At 44.4% G+C, this 20,355-nt stretch overlaps 1 protein-coding gene across 2 annotated transcripts in view; it reads right to left on the bottom strand.

Annotated features, from left to right (window-relative positions):
• Positions 1–7,787: 7,787 nt before the first annotated feature.
• The window catches only part of LOC143926951 (natural cytotoxicity triggering receptor 3-like), a 33,618-nt gene continuing 21,050 nt past the window's right edge, over positions 7,788–20,355 (bottom strand). Inside the window, exons 4-6 of one of the 2 annotated variants that reach the window (XR_013262162.1) lie at positions 14,166–14,200; positions 13,687–13,733; positions 7,788–8,020 (exon numbers count right to left, since the gene is read on the bottom strand). Coding sequence is in view for 1 of the 2 variants with exons in the window: in XM_077450981.1 (XP_077307107.1) it covers positions 14,172–14,200 (29 nt within the window). In the remaining variant the exon portion in view is untranslated. The remainder of the gene's footprint in view (positions 8,021–13,686; positions 13,734–14,165; positions 14,201–20,355) is intronic. The other variant, XM_077450981.1, reaches the window with a different exon arrangement.

Here is a 20,355-nt window from a genome sequence, read left to right as displayed (position 1 = left end):
CTTGCCTTCTGTGGCTCTTTGTTGTGGAGCTTTTTCACACACACACTTGATGCAAGTTGATATATGCAGTGGAGAGATGTTATAAGATGAAGATACCGACATTCATTAGCCCCATAGTGTATTGTGATTCAGCTTCCTCCATACATGATTGCTTGATTGGAATGGGATACGTGAAGGAGATACAGCAATGAATTAAGGATTCCTTTCTAAAAGTCATGCTTTGTGGTCACTTTGTGGCCGAGGTGATCTGGTGAGTGCATTTCTTTTATCACTTCGGGTAAAGCACTTTTTTTTAGCAAGTTTATTGAAGCCCGTTTGCACTTTATGCATATTATGCAGATTATAATAAAGTGCAAACGGGCTTCAATAAACTTGCTAAAAAAAGTGTTTCACCCGAAGTGATAAAAGAAATGCACTCACCAGATCACCTCGGCTACAAAGTGACCACAAAGTATGACTTTTAGAAAGGAATCCTTAATTCATTGCTGTATCTCCTTCACGTATCCCATTCCAATCAAGCAATCATGTACGGAGGAAGCTGAATCACCATCCACTATGCGGCTAATGAATGTCGGTATCTTCATCTTATAACATCTCTCCACTGCATATATCAACTTGCATCAAGTGTGTCGGAGTAGACACGGTGTTGGAGTAGACACAAGAAGATTTGATCGCACATGTTTATTATGGACATTTTTGATGGTTCATTTTATTGTGCACTTTACTAATTAGATACGCATTGTTTATGATTTATTTAATACATTTATTGTTCCCTTTGCGCCCTTCATATACCGCATTTATGGGCGTGTACTCGGCTAGGCTCGGCTCCACTCACAGTCACGCCCAATCCCGCCCTATGATGGACATAACACAGGGACTGAGCGTGACTGTGAGTGGAGCAGAGCCTAGCCGATAACACTCTGCTCAGTGTATTTCGGTGGCGCTCGGCTCCTCTCGGCTCCGCTCACATTCACACCCAGTCCCGCCATTGGACCTGTGTTATGTCCATCATAGGGCAGGACTGTGTGAGGAGCCGAGAGGAGCTGAGAGGAGCCGAGGTACACAGGACCAGCTCTGTGTATCTCGGCAGCGCCCTGTTTAAACTGCAGTGACACTGACAAGGCTGCAAATGACACTGGACAAGGCTGCATTGATGGGCATTTAAATGTAAGTTTTCCTTAAAATTCCCTCCTAAACTTGGGGTGCGTGTTATACGCCAATAAATACGGTATATTTCTTCAATTAACATGTATAGTTCAGAATCAAACAAGCCAGGAATAATCTTTGTATATTTCCTGGGAGATATTGTGGATAAATATTACTTTTCCATTTTACGTAACCTAGCCACATTCTTTATGTCCATTATTTTCTTGGTCACCCTGTGCCCCTAATAGACACAGGTTGACTTATGCCTCGTACACACGATCAAACAATCTGGTGGAAAAGTCTTGACTTGAGTCCGCCAGACAATCCCCCCGTGTGTGGGCTCCGGCTGACTTTTTTTTACCCAAAAGTCCGGCGGACTAAGAAAGTATTTTCGCACTCTAATCTGTCCGCCGGACTCGCATTTTGGCGGACAATCCGGCCGTGTGTGTGCCAGTCCGCCATATTTTTTAAATGAAATAATGGTGGCTGCATTCCTGGCAATAGTGAGTGAAATCCTGGAAATGGTGGCTGCATTCCTGGCTAATGTTGGCTGCATTCCTGGCTAATGTTGGCTGCATTCCTGGCTAATGGTGGCTGCATTCATGGCAATAGTGAGTGAAATCCTGGCAATGGTGGGTGCATTCCTGGCAATGGTGGGGGCTACATTCCCAGCAATGGTGGGCGCGCAGATGGACACTGACCCTTATTTTGCTTCACAGTTCGTTATTTAAAATTGTAAGTTTTTGTCCTGAAACTTCCCTCTTAAAGTGAAGGTGCGTGCTATTCGCCAATAAATACGGAATATCCAAATAACACGCCTAAGCTCATCTCTTCAACACACACAGCCACAAAGGCAAGAGAATTCTTGTTGGGCCGTGTATTAGTGTTCGAACGAACACACTTAGACCGAATTTTATTGGTTCAAAGAATGTCAGACAAAATGGTCGGCCCTCGTGCATGTTCACTTTATCAAATCTGGCCCTCTTTGAAAAAAGTTTGGACACCCATGGTTTAGATAGTTGCCAGAGCACCAAGGATCATGAATTTCATCCAAACAGTTTTTATTCAAGAAAGATCACCAAATCACCAAAGATCACCAAATGGTATAGTGCAGCGTTTTGGAACCACGCGGGAATCCTTCCTCAGGCATCTGATAAGTGACAGCGGACGACAGCCCAATGGAAGGCTACGATGGCTTGGGGCTGTTGTTCTGAAGGTTGTCCTTCGACCCTGACTTTGGGAATGATCTGGAGTGGCATTTACAGGAAATCTTGGAGTAAAGAGACCGGATGCTGAACATCTTGGTAGTGCTTTGGGCACAGGTAGATTTGGAGTTTCTTGCCATTCAGGAATGGGATCAGGAGATCGTCTACGGACAGCTGCTAGACTCTGCTCAGCTGCAAGTCTGGGCTCCCTATGCCTGGGATGATCAGGAGGTACCAGTCAACAGCTCTGAAATACTGGCTGAAGTATCGGTATTTCAGAGCTATTTGCCTACCTCCACCTGCAGCTATGGAAGCCGTGCCCCTATGGCAGGTACAGCAAGTGTTAACTCACCTTGACGATTCTGTTTCTGCACAGAAAAAGTTTGGGTGGAGAAATGCAACAGCTGGATGAGGGTACAGGAGATGGAGCAGTCAGATCATCTCCCCAACAGCAGTTCAAGGATCAGGGAGGACCGGAAGCCATCCTCACTCCCTAGCCACAGATTACAGAAAGCATGGATTTAATTGACTTTTCAACCGGCTCATCTCCCCAAGGGCAGATACACAGTTCGGAAGAGAATGTGATCGTCCTTCCTCCCCGGTGTAAGATCCACAGTCTTGGAGTGGAGGAAGCAAGACTCCCTCCCCAACTATTAGCTGTAGTGGATTATGTGGGGTCCCCAGCAGAAGTGATGGCAACAAAGGAGAGTGCTACCAACCTCTGCCCAGTATTGGCAACAACTGCTGAGTACCAGGGAGCCGAGGCAGTTGGCCCCTCTCCCCAGAGCTGTACACTGTGCTGGGTATGATATGTGCTGTGTACACTGTGCTGGGTATGATGTGTGCTGGATGCACTGTGCTGTGCTGGATGCACTGTGCTGAGTATGATATGTGTTGTGTACACTGTGCTGAGTATGATATGTGTTGTGTACACTGTTCTGGGTATTATATGTGCTGTGTACACTGTGCTGGGTATAGTATGTGTTGTGTACACTGTGCTGTGTATGATATGTGCTGTGTACACTGTGCTGGGTATAATTGCTGTGTACACTGTGCTGTGTATGATATGTGCTGTGTACACTGTGCTGGGTATGGTGTATGCTGTGTACACTGTGATGGGTATTATATGTGCTGTGTACACTGTGCCGGTTATAGTATGTGCTCTGTACACTGTGCTGGGTATGGTATGTGCTGTGTACACTGTGCTGGGTATAATATGTGCTGTGTACACTGTGCTGGGTATGGTATGTGCTGTGTACACTATGCTGGGTATGGTATGGGCTGTGTACACTATGCTGGGTATGGTATGTACTGTGTACACTATGCTGGGTATGGTATGTGCTGTGTACACTATGCTGGGTATGGTATGTGCTGTGTACACTATGCTGGGTATGGTATGTTCTGTGTACACTGTGCTGGGTATGGTATGTGCTGTGTACACTGTGCTGGGTATGGTATGTTCTGTGTACACTGTGCTGGTTATTGTATGTGCTGTGTACACTATGCTGGGTATGGTATGTGCTGTGTACACTGTGCTGGATATGGTATGTGCTGTGTACACTGTGCTGGGTATGGTATGTGCTGTGTACACTGTGCTGGATATGGTATGTGCTGTGTACACTATGCTGGGTATGGTATGTGCTGTGTACACTGTGCTGGATATGGTATGTGCTGTGTACACTGTGCTGGGTATGGTATGTGCTGTGTACACGGTGCTGGGTATGGTATGTTCTGTGTACACTGTGCTGGGTATGGTATGTGCTGTGTACACTGTGCTGGGTGTGGTATGTGCTGTGTACACTATGCTGGGTATTGTATGTGCTGTGTACACTATGCTGGGTATGGTATGTGCTGTGTACACGGTGCTGGGTATGGTATGTTCTGTGTACACTGTGCTGGGTATGGTATGTGCTGTGTACACTGTGCTGGGTGTGGTATGTGCTGTGTACACTATGCTGGGTATTGTATGTGCTGTGTACACTGTGCTGGGTATGGTATGTGCTGTGTACACTATGCTGGGTATAGTATGTGCTGTGTACACTGTGCTGGGTATGGTATGTGCTGTGTACACTATGCTGGGTATAGTATGTGCTGTGTACACTGCGTCGGGTATAGTATGTGCTGTGTACACTGTGCTGGGTGTGGTATGTGCTGTATACACTATGCTGGGTATGGTATGTGCTGTATACACTATGCTGGGTATGGTATGTGCTGTGTACACTGTGCTGGGTATGGTATGTGCTGTGTACACTGTGCTGGGTATGGTATGTGCTGTGTACACTGTGCTGGGTGTGGTATGTGCTGTGTACACTGTGCTGGGTGTGGTATGTTCTGTGTACACTGTGCTGGGTATGGTATGTGCTGTGTACACTGTGCTGGGTGTAATATGTGTTTCCTCTACTTGTCTTGCTTGGTGTTCAGTCTTTCTATTCGGTGGATCCCGGTGCTGACACATCAACTTTCTTGAAGATCGAGAATTTTATTTTTTATTATTATTTACTTTTAATTCTTTTATTTGTTTCATTTGTATCTTTCTATCTCTTGGATCTCGTTACATCATACTATTTCCAGTTCTGTATTCAGTAATGTATATCTCATATCTTATCACAGCATAACTCCAACCTTCTTTTGGGGGGGGGTGGGGGGGTGGATTGAAGGTGTTTCCAACCCTGGTGCCCAAACTCCAGCCCGAGGTCCACATGTGGCCCTTTACTGTTTTCAGTGCGACTCTCGGGCCCCAGCACTCAGTAGTGGGAACATTTATGATATGTATTAGCAGTCATTTCTAGCAGCCTCCTGAGTCTCTGACCATTTCCTGACACATGACTCCACTCTGCAACCACCGCTGTAGTATGTCCGCGGTCTCTGACCATCTTCTCTTCAGTCTCTGACAGTCTTCTGTAGCATTATATGTAATGGATATTATATTTGGCCCCAATGTCAACATCAGGGGCCACAGTTGACTCCACATATACCTCATAAACTGGTAACCACCATTGTGTCTTTCTTTGTTCCCATATCCCTAATGGGGAGATTATCCTTCCCTTCCCATTGCAGCTCCACCCTAAACACATCCCCCCCCCCCCAACGGGACACTCCGCAGCACTTGCTTGTGGAACACCAGACCAACGGCCGAATGCTTTCCTAAGCCCTTTATCCTTAAGGGCAGAGTGCTATTTTGCCCCAGTGTCTCCTCCAGCCGACTCAGCAGAGTTGGGGATCTTAGGGATCTGGTTTTTCCACCCGTGGCAAACAAATTTACGAGTCATTCTCGACACCATTCAAAACTTTGGGAACCTTGGAGATTAGGGGACCACTCGCAGTGTTTGACCTGTCCTGTTGTTTTTTAATGATACACAGCATGGAATTTCTATGTAACGTCTTTTTCTGATCTAAATGTGCTTTTTGCTATATTTATACCCCTGAGGAAGGAGAAGTTCAGCACTCCGAAACGCGTAGGGTGACGAGATTTATAGCCTAGTGCACTTTATACCATTGAAAATCATGTTGTGTAAATCGCTTATCTATGCAATGTTTTTATAATAATCTAATCAATACATTTTGCTTTTCTATCTATTTTTCATTTGTTGTACGTGCCTTTAAAGTCCACCGACAGGGGTTCTCTTTTTTGCTAGTTCTTTAATTACTGGATGTGGCGCAACTAAAGTGCAAGGAACTGCCGTTCTGTATAATTTCCTTATAAACATTAAGAGTGTAAAGAAAAAGAAAAAGAAATCCCTGATCATTCCTACAAAAAAGCACAGTGTTAACATGGTGACACTGAACTAAAAAATAATAATAATTTCTTAATTTTCCAAAAAAGTGTGACAGAAAAGTACAACTTTCAAAAACACGCCATGCCTCATACTAAATACCTTGGACTATCTACATTCCAAAAAGGGGTAATTTGGGGGATATTAGTTCTGTCCTGACATTTTTAGGGCCTCCAGAAATAAGATCCTCCTCCCCAAACTCGCTCATCCATGTCTTTATGGACCTTGCTTTGTGCACTGGTGCTCAGTCATGTTGGAACAGGAAGGGGCCGTCCCCAAACTGTTCCCACAAAGTTGGGAGCATGAAATTGTCAAATATGTCTTGGTATGCTGACACCTTAAGTTTTTCCTTCACTGGAACTAAAGGGCCAAGCCCAACCCCTAAAAAACAACTCCACACCATGATCCCCCCTCCACCAAATGATATGGACTAGTGCAAGGTCCATAAAAACATGGATGAGCGAGTTTGGGGTGGAGGAACTTGACTGGCCTGCACAGAGTCCTGACCTCAACCAGATAGAACACCTTTGGGATGAATTAGAGCGCAGACTTTGAGCCAGGCCTTCTAATCCAACATCAGTGCCTGACCTCAAAAACGCACTTCTGGAAGAATGGCCATAGACACACTCCTAAACCTTGTGGACGGCCTTCCCTGACGAGTTGAAGCTGTTATAGCTGCAGAGGGTGGGCCAACTCAATATTGAACCCTACGGACCAAGACTGGGATGCCATTAAAGCAGGGCTGGACTGGGACAGAAATTTGGCCCTGGGCTTCATCCAGACCGGCCCACTTACATTTTCAGTGTCCCATCAGCACCCACTTACATCAGAGTGTCCCATCACCAGCCCCCTTACATCAGAGTGTCCCATCACCAGCCCCCTTACATCAGAGTGTCCCATCACCAGCCCCCTTACATCAGAGTGTCCCATCACCAGCCCCCTTACATCAGAGTGTCCCATTACCAGCCCCCTTACATCAGAGTGTCCCATTACCAGCCCCCTTACAACAGAGTGTCCCATCAGCACCCCCTTACATCAGAGTGTCCCCATCAGCAGCCCCCTTACATCAGAGTGTCCCCATCAGCACCCACTTACAACAGAGTGTCCCATCACCAGCCCCCTTACATCAGAGTGTCCCATCACCAGCCCCCTTACATCAGAGTGTCCCATCACCAGCCCCCTTACATCAGAGTGTCCCATCACCAGCCCCCTTACATCAGAGTGTCCCATTACCAGCCCCCTTACATCAGAGTGTCCCATCACCAGCCCCCTTACATCAGAGTGTCCCATTACCAGCCCCCTTACAACAGAGTGTCCCATCAGCACCCCCTTACATCAGAGTGTCCCCATCAGCAGCCCCCTTACATCAGAGTGTCCCATCAGCAGCCCCCTTACATCAGAGTGTCCCATCAGCAGCCCCCTTACATCAGAGTGTCCCATCAGCAGCCCCCTTACATCAGAGTGTCCCATCAGCAGCCCCCTTACATCAGAGTGGCCCACTGAGCCATCGGCCCACCGGGAAACTCCCGGTAGTCCCAATGGCCAGTACATTCCTGCATTAAAGTTCATATGTGTGTAAATGCAGGCTTCCCAATACTTTTGGTATTATAGTGTATCTATTACTGTAGGTACGATCAGAAGGATCACCAAATAAGACATAAAATGACCCCGTCCCACATGTTTATTTTTTCAGATGAATTATCAGTCTATTCGGAGTGAATATTTCCTGTACAGAAGAATGACGCCATATCTGTGGTTTCAGCACTTCCTCTATGGTATGACATTTTATAGCTCCATCTCCTGATAACACGGGGAAGTTGGCGTCCTCCGGATGTCTTTGTGCTGGAAGTACGTATAGTGCTGGTTCTCCATACTGTACAGGGAAATGTCCGAACACTAAAAGTAAGAAAAAGGCAACAAAGTGATGTCACAGGATGGAGAGACTCGATATTCCCCTCACTCCTCTCATTAATCACACATTACATTTAAAAACCTGGAGGAAATGATTCTTCTTTAAAGTGGTTGTAAACCCTTACAAACCACTTTGACCTACAGGTAAGCCTAGATTAAGGCTTACCTGTAGGTCCAAGAAATATCTCCTAAACCTACACGTTTAGGAGATATTTACCGAAAGACAGGCACCGCTGTCTACGGCGCATGCGCACTGAGCCGGCTGCAGATCACTGCGATATGCCGCTCGTGTCGGCTCCCGTGCGCATGCGCGGGAATGACGTCATCGCGGCTCCGGCGAATCACAGCGCCAGAGCAGCGAGACCCGGAAGTCACTCCGGGATACATGGCAGCGCCGAAGATGAAGACGGAGGACCGCTTCGGGGGCTTCGTTCTCAGGTAAGTTATTCATAATGAGCTAGTATGCTATGCATACTAGCTCATTATGCCTTTGCCTTGCAGGTTGCCTTTTTTTTTTTTAATAGCCTTTACTTCCTCTTTAATAACCAATCAGATATTTCAGTTTATCTCCCATCTGCCACTGGAGGGATGGCAGCCGGGATCTGATTGATCAGAGAGCATTTCCTCCTGGCTACCCTTCAGAGAGCTCAGAGACTACTGACATTGACCAGATATAACGACTGACACTGACTGGACATAATGGATGACTGATTGGATGTTGTTGTGGAAATTTTATTGTATAAAATTTATGTGAACATTTTATTCTAGGATGTGTGTTTTATAGATTGTCATCTGTCTGCCTGTGTCTGGTTTAATCGAGGAGCGCTCTAGTAGAGCGCACTTGGGTTGAATCGAGACCAGTGGTAAAAAACGGTCAGTATGAAAACCTTCTCATGAGATTTGAGACATGTTCTCTGTGTCTGTGGATGTTTGTCGGTTTGTAGGTACCAAGCGCAATGCGCTGGGCTTCTTGCCTTCAAATGACTATGCGCATTCGAGAAGCGAAGTCCACATAACTAGAGAAACATATTATTTTATCTCTGTGTGGCCACGCTATCCCTTTTGGATACATATCTGCTTTAATAAGAGGACATTGGTATCTGTCTTGTCAGTGTACTCGTACCGTATGTTGACAACACCAGTAGCAATGTCCCCCGCAGATTGTCTGAAGCCTGTAAGAACCAATAGAATGAGCTTACTATGGTAGACACTGTTTACTTTGAACAGTATTGGCTGGGCTGCATGCTGACTAAGAGGGGGCGTGTGCACGCCCCCTCCCCTTTCCCTTCCTGTGAGTGCCCTCCCCTTTGCTGTTTGTCATTTCCTGTGATGTCACTTCCCATGTAAGAAGTGATTGGCTGAAACCAGCACAATCAGTGCTATATAAATGCAGTGGTTCCTGTGTAAATGACACTGGCAGTGAAGGGGTTACCCAGTGGGTGGCAGTGTAGGGGTTAAGTGTTCCTAGGGGTGTGTTACTAACTGTGGGGGGCTGGACTTTAATTTAGTGAACACTGACCTCTGCTCCAATCACATGGAGCAGAGATCAGCGTCACTGGTTGCTAGGCAGAGCGGGGAGATGCTGTTTACAACGGCATTTCCTCGTTCGGCCACCCCGTGAGACGATTGCGGGTATGCCCACGGCCGGACTCACGGGGGTCCCGACCAGCACGCGAGTGCGCTCGCGATGGCAGGGCGGCATTAAAAATTGGACCAATATGCCTGCCCATGCCATTCTGCCAACGTACATCGGCATGCGCTGGTCGGGAACCGGTTAAGGATGGTCGTGTCTGTTTACTTGGATGAGGTTTTTTTTTTTTTTTAGGTAAGATGCATTATATCATAAGACGAAATGTTATTATTATTAGAGAAAATGGAGATTTAGTTGTGTGCTCTGTGTACAGCCAAATTTCGCTGAAAATGTGATGAGTGACATTGACTGTAAACCATGACTGACAATGACAGGAAACAATGACCGATGCTGAGCAGACATAGCACTTGACACTGACCAGACACAACAACTGACAGCTAGGGACATCAGCACTGTGACAGAGATAGAAATGTCAATGACGTTGTTTCCCTTTGTGGTATTGAAGGCCACTGTGTCCAGTTCTGGAGTGTCCCATGTTGGTGGACGAGTGATAACTCAAAACTGGAATTCATGGTTCTGATCCTCCCATTGTACGGAGAGCCTGGACTATGGAAATGTCCTTTGGTGGTATGAGGTTGAGGATGCCGGATGAATCAACACATGACGGCCTTACTGCAAACCTCTGAGACAACAAGCTGGTCAAACTCTGCACCAGAGAATAAGGTGCCAATTTACTGTATATTCCATATCTGGTCCTTTCCCAGAGGACAGATCATCGAGGAAGGGCAGGGATCTGGCAGGGAGGCCTCACTGGGGCTCCAAACCATGAAATACATACGACGGACCCCTGGACACAGCGGCTGCTCTCAGGTTCTCTGCTTGTATCTCTTGATAGAGGTGATGACAACGAGCAGTGACTGTGTGGGGCTTCTCACACTCCATCGCACTTCCCATAAACTGAAGAATGAGAATCTGCATAGTTGTTTGCCTGCTTCTATGGCCAATCTTTGCCACTTTCCTTCACCCTAAAAGGACCTGCAGAGTGTGGACACCAGCCCCTGAGATTATAGCTCACACCAATTTCCTGAGGTGATCACACACAATTCCACAAAATTTTCCTCTCCCCTCTCATCTCTGTCATGAGCCTCTGTGATCCATGTAAAGAGGTCCTGTCACCCCCCTAACAGTGCTAATTAGTCAGGGCCAAAAGCATTGCCATGAACCCAGAAGCAAGCTTCACGACTAGGGATGAGCTCGGTGTTCGACTCGAACATCGGCCGTTCATCTGTTCGGCGAATTTAGAACTTTGTGGACCATTCGCACCAAACTATGCCATCGCAGTGCATTGCTGGCTCATGATTGGCCAAGCATGCACTGTGACCCCGCATGCTTGGCCAATCACAGCGCAGACAGCGAGGAGAGCCATGATTGGCCACAGGCAGGATGCCTGTGGCCAATTATAGCTCAGGGGGTTTAGTGCACGCCCCACACTATATAAGGCTGCCAGCGCGGCGGCCTTGTGTAGTGTGTTTTCCGGCGTGCAGGGAAAGAGCTAGATAGGCAGGGACAGTGTGTTCTTTTCTCAGGCATCTTAACCACTTCCCACCCGGCCAATGCATATATACGGCCGGGTGGGAGCCGTCTAATCCTGATAGGACGTTCAGGAACGTCATTCAGGAGTAGCGGGATCGCGCGCGCGCGCGCCCGCGCAGCGGCGCGATCCCGATGTGCTCGTGTCACCCGGACATGGCACATCTCAGATCGGCAGGAGGGCTCTGTGATTGGCCCTCCTGATCACATGACGGCCGTGTCCAATCACGGCCGTCATGTGATGTAAACAAACAGCCGGTTGCTAGGCAATCGGCTCTCCTCTCCTCACACGGAAGTCACCGCTGAGGAGAGGAGAGCAGAACGCTGCAGCCGGCTGGTGATCAGTGAGTATGGGCTGCTTTTTACAGCTTTTTACTCACTGATCATCAGTGTAGTGTAAACACACAACACACCACACAGTACAAACACAGTCCCCACATATGTCCCCAAAACACACATGTCCCCAAAACATACATGTCCCCAAATAATAAAAACACATGTCCCTAATAATAAAAACATGTCCCCCACATATGTCCCACTAAAATCACATGTCCCAATGATTATCTGCACACATATGTACGTGATCACCTGCACACATATGTACATGATCATTTGCGTACATATGTCCGTGATCACACAAACCAATTATTATACACTTAACGGAATTTTTTTTACCAAAAACATGTAGCAGAATACATTTTAGCTTAAATTTATGACAAAATTTGATTTTATTGGATTTCTTTTCAAATAGAAAAAAGAAAATATTGTTTTTTTCCCAAATTTCCGCTTTTTTTGCGCTTATATCGCAAAAAAAAAAAAAAACGGAGTCGTGAATAAATACCACCAAAATAAAGCTCTATTTGTGCGAACAAAATGATAACAATTTCATTTGGGTACAGTGTAGCATGACCGCGCAATTGTCACTGAAAGCGCTAGAGCGCTGAAAGCTGAAAATTGGGCTGGGAAGGAAGGGGGTGAAAGTGCCCTGTATTGAAGTGGTTAAAGTTAAAGTGGTGTTGTGTGCCTCCAGCACAGTATACACCTGTATATACCCTTTATTGCTGTTTTTCTTTAATTAAGGCATCTGCAGGAGTTAATGGGTGTAGTGTGCCTCCAGCACAGTATACACCTGTATCTACCCTTTATTGCTGGTGTTCTCTAACACAGGCATCTGCAGGAGTTAGTGGGTGTTGTGTGCCTCCAGCACAATATACACCTGTATCTACCCTTTATTGCTGTTGTTCTCTAATACAGGCATCTGCAGGAGTTAGTGGGTGTTGTGTGCCTCCAGCACAGTATACACCTGTATCTACCCTTTATTGCTGGTGTTCTATAATAAAGGCATCTGCAGGAGTTAGTGGGTATTGTGTGCCTCCAGCACAGTATACACCTGTATCTACCCTTTATTGCTGGTGTTCTCTAATACAGGCATCTGCAGGAGTTAAAGTGGGTGTTGTGTGCCTTTAAAATTAGCACTTTTGATTTCGAACATTTGAGTCCCATAGACTTTAATAGGGTTCTAAAGTTCGTACGAATTTTAGGTCCGTTCGAAGGTTCTGGTGCGAACCGAACGGGGGGGGGGGGGGGGTGTTCAGCTCATCCCTATTCACGACATATGAGTCAAACAAATGACCCATTGCACTGCTAAAATGACAATGTGGTTGTGGCCTAACACATGGGTAAAGAGAGCCATCCCATCACCTTACAGTAATGTCTGCAGGTGTGTCATCTCCTAAATTCCCAGAAAGCACCAAGTGCATAGGAGGAGAGAGGGCAGTGTGGCAGTGAGAGGGACCCACAGACAGGTAGAATGGTGGCCATATCTGACCTTGCTGTACCCAGCAACATGGCATCCAACATCTGTGAGATTCTGACCAGGATGATGAATATATCTCCCAACACAGAGGATTCAATACAGCACCATGGCATCCAACATCTGCGAGATCCTGACCATGATAATACCAACCAATGGCAAGGCTTTAATAACACAACATGGCATCCAACAAAGATGATACCGATGCCAACCCACAATGAGGCTTCAATACAACAAAATGGCATCCAACATTTGTGAGATTCTGAACATGATGATAACACAACATGACATCCAACATTGATGATACCAGTGCCAACCCCTGACCATCATAATAATATCTACCAACAATGAGACTTCCATACAGCAACATGGCATCCAAAATACAGTATGTGCAATCCTGACCAGGATGATCATACCAACCAGAGTATCCAATAATGACAATACTAATACCAACCCACACTGTGGCTTCATTACTGCAATATGTCATCCAACATGTTTGGTATCTTAAACATAATAATACCAGTAAGATCCAATATTGAGACTTCCATACAGCAACATGACATCCAACATCTATGAGATCCAACCTCTGTGAGATCCTACCCATGATGATGGTAATGCCAAGCAACAATGAGGCTTCACGACAGCAAGAGATCTTACCAGCTGTTCCTGTGGTGTGGATCTGGTGTGAGCTACGTCTGTGGACCCTAATAGAGAAAAGGAGGACATGGTGCCATCATCTATAGAAATTGTTGAATTATGAAGTATTTATGACGTAGCAGCATATATGGAGTTGGGAAATGGAATGTCAGATGACAGAACATTATAATCAACGTTTCTCAGAGAATTCAAATATATAGTGATGACAATGTGTTTATTTATCATAAAATATAATTACCAAAAGATTGCCTTCACCTTCTACTTGTGTCAGGGAGTTTCCCAGAGTGGATGTAGATCACCATTGTTGTATTATTATGTGGTTGGAATGTCTCATATCAAATATTTCTATTTCTAGTTGTTGTATCTACTGTATGTGTTATGTGGATGAGATAATTAATACAACACCCACTTCCACAATGGACTCATTAATGAACAGCACATTTTTCTCATATATAATAACAGAAGAAATAGTTTCTTACTTTGTGTCATGAAGTCGGTGTAGACGATTGGACCTCTGCAACACAATGCAAGACATCAGTAACCTAAACCACATTTATATAGGTCTGCTTTTTATACAGTAGAGTCTTTAAAGCAGCATTTCTCAATCTTTTTACCCCAGAGGATCCTTTGAAATAATTTTCAGGTTTTGGGGAACCCCTACCGTAGCGGATGACATTTTGGACAAAGTGTCATAAGCATGTAAATTTAGTTTTTGCCTCAAAACAGTAGGGGTTCTGAGGGTTAATTACGTAGGTAGGCCTTGACATCAGTCTGGCCGGGCTGTATTAGAAGTTCTGCCTGGTAATGTGAACAGTGAAGTGCACATGACAGGCCAGAACCAGGCTTGGTTGGATGTTTTAGGTATCAGCCTGAGACTTTGTTAGTTCAGCAGTTCAAGGTGCCTGAGTTCTTCACCCCGTGCCCTCTGTTCTCATGAGAGACTGTGTTACTGGAAGTTATCATTTCAAAATAAAACCTTTCAAAAGGACTTTATTTGTGTCAGAGTTCAAGTTGTTGGGTATCAACCCTGGGAACCCCTAGATGTGGAAGAACAAGCCAAGCAGAGGTAACTGGTAAGCCCAATAAATTAAGGCCGCCCTACAAAGGGTTATGGCCACTTTACTACTAAAACCAATTCATTGGTGATCAGTGGAAAGAATGTTCCTTACATTGGTGATCAGTGAGAAGAATGTTCCTTACATTGGTGATCAGTGAGAAGAATGTTCCTTACATTGGTGATCAGTGGGAAGAATGTTCCTTACATTGGTGATCAGTGAGAAGAATGTTCCTTACATTGGTGATCAGTGAGAAGAAGGTTCCTTACATTGGTGATCAGTGAGAAGAATGTTCCTTACATTGGTGATCAGTGAGAAGAATGTTCCTTACATTGGTGATCAGTGGGAAGAATGTTCCTTACATTGGTGATCAGTGAGAAGAATATGTCTTACATTGGTGATCAGTGGGAAGAATGTTCCTTACATTGGTGATCAGTGAGAAGAATGTTCCTTACATTGGTGATCAGTGAGAAGAATGTTCCTTACATTGGTGATCAGTGAGAAGAATGTGTCTTACATTGGTGATCAGTGGGAAGAATGTTCCTTACATTGGTGATCAGTGAGAAGAATGTTCCTTACATTGGTGATCAGTGGGAAGAATGTTCCTTACATTGGTGATCAGTGAGAAGAATGTTCCTTACATTGGTGATCAGTGAGAAGAATGTTCCTTACATTGGTAATCAGTGAGAAGAATGTTTCTTACATTGGTGATCAGTGAGAAGAATGTTCCTTACAATGGTGATCAGTGGGAAGAATGTCCCTTACATTGATGATCAGTGAGAAGAATGTCCCTTACATTGGTGATCAGTGGGAAGAATGTTCCTTACATTGATGATCAGTGAGAAGAATGTTTCTTACATTGGTGATCAGTGAGAAGAATGTTCCTTACAATGGTGATCAGTGGGAAGAATGTCCCTTACATTGATGATCAGTGAGAAGAATGTCCCTTACATTGGTGATCAGTGAGAAGAATGTTCCTTACATTGGTGATCAGTGGGAAAAATGTTCCTTACATTGATGATCAGTGAGAAGAATGTTCCTTACATTGGTGGTCAGTGAGAAGAATGTCCCTTACATTGGTGATCAGTGGGAAGAATGTTCCTTACATTGGTGGTCAGTGAGAAGAATGTTCCTTACATTGGTGATCAGTGGGAAGAATGGTCCTTACATTGGTGATCAGTGAGAAGAATGTTCCTTACATTGGTGATCAGTGGGAAGAATGTTCCTTACATTGATGATCAGTGAGAAGAATGTTCCTTACATTGGTGGTCAGTGAGAAGAATGTCCCTTACATTGGTGATCAGTGAGAAGAATGTTCCTTACATTGATGATCAGTGAGAAGAATGTTCCTTACATTGGTGATCAGTGAGAAGAATGTTCCTTACATTGGTGATCAGTGGGAAGAATGTTCCTTACATTGGTGATCAGTGAGAAGAATGTTCCTTACATTGGTGATCAGTGGGAAGAATATTCCTTACATTGGTGATCAGTGAGAAGAATGTTCCTTACATTGGTGATCAGTGGGAAGAATGTTCCTTACATTGGTGATCAGTGAGAAGAATGTTCCTTACATTGGTGATCAGTGAGAAGAATGTTCCTTACATTGATGATCAGTGAGAAGAATGTTCCTTACATTGGTGATCAGTGGGAAGAATGTTCCTTACATTGGTGATCAGTGAGAAGAATGTTCCTTACATTGGTGATCAGTGAGAAGAATGCTCCTTACATTGGTGATCAGTGGGAAGAATGTCCCTTACATTGGTGATCAGTGAGAAGAATGTTCCTTACATTGGTGATCAGTGAGAAGAATGTCCCTTACATTGATGATCAGTGAGAAGAATGTCCCTTACATTGATGATCAGTGAGAAGAATGTTCCTTACATTGGTGATCAGTGGGAAGAATGTTCCTTACATTGGTGATCAGTGAGAAGAATGTTCCTTACATTGGTGATCAGTGAGAAGAATGTTCCTTACATTGGTGATCAGTGGGAAGAATGTTCCTTACATTGGTGATCAGTGAGAAGAATGTCCCTTACATTGGTGATCAGTGGGAAGAATGTCCCTTACATTGGTGATCAGTGAGAAGAGTGCCCCTTACATTGGTGATCAGTGAGAAGAATGTTCCTTACATTGGTGATCAGTGGGAAGAATGTTCCTTACATTGGTGATCAGTGAGAAGAATGTCCCTTACATTGGTGATCAGTGGGAAGAATGTCCCTTACATTGGTGATCAGTGAGAAGAATGTCCCTTACATTGGTGATCAGTGAGAAGAATGTTCCTTACATTGGTGATCAGTGAGAAGAATGTTCCTTACATTGATGATCAGTGAGAAGAATGTTCCTTACATTGGTGATCAGTGGGAAGAATGATCCTTACATTGGTGATCAGTGAGAAGAATGTTCCTTACATTGGTGATCAGTGAGAAGAATGTTCCTTACATTGGTGATCAGTGAGAAGAATGTTCCTTACATTGGTGATCAGTGGGAAGAATGTTCCTTACATTGATGATCAGTGAGAAGAATGTTCCTTACATTGGTGATCAGTGGGAAGAATGATCCTTACATTGGTGATCAGTGGGAAGAATGTTCCTTACATTGATGATCAGTGAGAAGAATGTTCCTTACATTGGTGATCAGTGGGAAGAATGTTCCTTACATTGGTGATCAGTGAGAATAATGTTCCTTACATTGATGATCAGTGAGAAGAATGTTCCTTACATTGGTGATCAGTGGGAAGAATGATCCTTACATTGGTGATCAGTGGGAAGAATGTTCCTTACATTGATGATCAGTGAGAAGAATGTTCCTTACATTGGTGATCAGTGGGAAGAATGATCCTTACATTGATGATCAGTGAGAAGAATGTTCCTTACATTGGTGATCAGTGGGAAGAATGATCCTTACATTGATGATCAGTGAGAAGAATGTTCCTTACATTGGTGATCAGTGGGAAGAATGTTCCTTACATTGGTGATCAGTGGGAAGAATGTTCCTTACATTGGTGATCAGTGAGAAGAATGTCCCTTACATTGGTGATCAGTGGGAAGAATGTCCCTTACATTGGTGATCAGTGAGAAGAGTGCCCCTTACATTGGTGATCAGTGAGAAGAATGTTCCTTACATTGGTGATCAGTGGGAAGAATGTTCCTTACATTGGTGATCAGTGAGAAGAATGTCCCTTACATTGGTGATCAGTGGGAAGAATGTCCCTTACATTGGTGATCAGTGAGAAGAATGTTCCTTACATTGGTGATCAGTGAGAAGAATGTTCCTTACATTGATGATCAGTGAGAAGAATGTTCCTTACATTGGTGATCAGTGGGAAGAATGATCCTTACATTGGTGATCAGTGAGAAGAATGTTCCTTACATTGGTGATCAGTGAGAAGAATGTTCCTTACATTGGTGATCAGTGGGAAGAATGATCCTTACATTGATGATCAGTGAGAAGAATGTTCCTTACATTGGTGATCAGTGAGAAGAATGTCCCTTACATTGGTGATCAGTGAGAAGAGTGCCCCTTACATTGGTGATCAGTGAGAAGAATGTTCCTTACATTGGTGATCAGTGGGAAGAATGTTCCTTACATTGGTGATCAGTGAGAATAATGTTCCTTACATTGATGATCAGTGAGAAGAATGTTCCTTACATTGGTGATCAGTGGGAAGAATGATCCTTACATTGGTGATCAGTGGGAAGAATGTTCCTTACATTGATGATCAGTGAGAAGAATGTTCCTTACATTGGTGATCAGTGGGAAGAATGATCCTTACATTGATGATCAGTGAGAAGAATGTTCCTTACATTGGTGATCAGTGGGAAGAATGTTCCTTACATTGATGATCAGTGAGAAGAATGTTCCTTACATTGATGATCAGTGGGAAGAATGTTCCTTACATTGGTGATCAGTGAGAAGAATGTCCCTTACATTGGTGGCCAGTGGGAAGAATGTTCCTTACATTGGTGATCAGTGGGAAGAATGTCCCTTACATTGGTGATCAGTGAGAAGAATGTTCCTTACATTGATGATCAGTGGGAAGAATGTTCCTTACATTGGTGATCAGTGAGAAGAATGTCCCTTACATTGGTGGCCAGTGGGAAGAATGTTCCTTACATTGGTGATCAGTGGGAAGAATGTTCCTTACATTGGTGATCAGTGGGGTGAATGTTCCTTACATTGGTGATCAGTGGGAAGAATGTTCCTTACATTGGTGATCAGTGAGAAGAATGTTCCTTACATTGGTGATCAGTGAGAAGAATGTTCCTTACATTGGTGATCAGTGGGAAGAATGTTCCTTACATTGGTGATCAGTGGGAAGAATGTTCCTTACATTGGTGATCAGTGAGAAGAATGTTCCTTACATTGGTGATCAGTGGGAAGAATGTTCCTTACATTGGTGGTCAGTGGGAAGAATGTTCCTTACATTGGTGATCAGTGGGAAGAATGTCCCTTACATTGGTGATCAGTGGGAAGAATGTTCCTTACATTGGTGATCAGTGAGAAGAATGTTCCTTACATTGGTGATCAGTGAGAAGAATGTTCCTTACATTGGTGATCAGTGAGAAGAATGTTCCTTACATTGGTGATCAGTGAGAAGAATGTTCCTTACATTGGTGATCAGTGGGAAGAATGTTACTTACATTGGTGATCAGTGAGAAGAATGTTCCTTACATTGGTGATCAGTGGGAAGAATGTTCCTTACATTGGTGATCAGTGAGAAGAATGTTCCTTACATTGGTGATCAGTGAGAAGAATGTTCCTTACATTGGTGATCAGTGGGAAGAATGTTCCTTACATTGGTGATCAGTGGGAAGAATGTTCCTTACATTGGTGATCAGTGGGAAGAATGTTCCTTACATTGGCGATCAGTGAGAAGAATGTCCCTTACATTGGTGATCAGTGGGAAGAATGTTCCTTACATTGGTGATCAGTGAGAAGAATGTTCCTTACATTGGTGATCAGTGGGAAGAATGTTCCTTACATTGGTGGTCAGTGAGAAGAATGTTCCTTACATTGGTGATCAGTGGGAAGAATGTTCCTTACATTGGTGATCAGTGAGAAGAATGTTCCTTACATTGGTGATCAGTGGGAAGAATGTTCCTTACATTGGTGATCAGTGAGAAGAATGTTCCTTACATTGGTGATCAGTGAGAAGAATGTTCCTTACATTGGTGATCAGTGAGAAGAATGTTCCTTACATTGGTGGTCAGTGGGAAGAATGTTCCTTACATTGGTGGTCAGTGAGAAGAATGTTCCTTACATTGATGATCAGTGAGAAGAATGTCCCTTACATTGGTGATCAGTGGGAAGAATATTCCTTACATTGATGATCAGTGAGAAGAATGTTCCTTACATTGATGATCAGTGGGAAGAATGTTCCTTACATTGGTGGTCAGTGGGAAGAATGTTCCTTACATTGGTGGTCAGTGAGAAGAATGTTCCTTACATTGATGATTAGTGATGGACGAACTTCCGACGGGACGTTTCGCGAACGCGAAACGCGAACGGACACAAACGTTCGCGAAAACGACCGTTCGCCGCGGGCTCCATTGACTTCAATGGGAGGCGAATTTCGCAAACCTTTAGGTCGAATTTGCGGCCACGGGGTAATTAT

This window comes from Lithobates pipiens, unplaced genomic scaffold (assembly GCF_037356315.1).
Source record: "Lithobates pipiens isolate NorthernLeopardFrog02 unplaced genomic scaffold, aLitPip1_a1.2 Scaffold_23, whole genome shotgun sequence".
Taxonomy (NCBI): Eukaryota; Metazoa; Chordata; class Amphibia; order Anura; family Ranidae; genus Lithobates; species Lithobates pipiens.
Note: the sequence above shows the minus strand (reverse complement) of the source record. Positions and strands in the feature narration are given on the sequence as shown.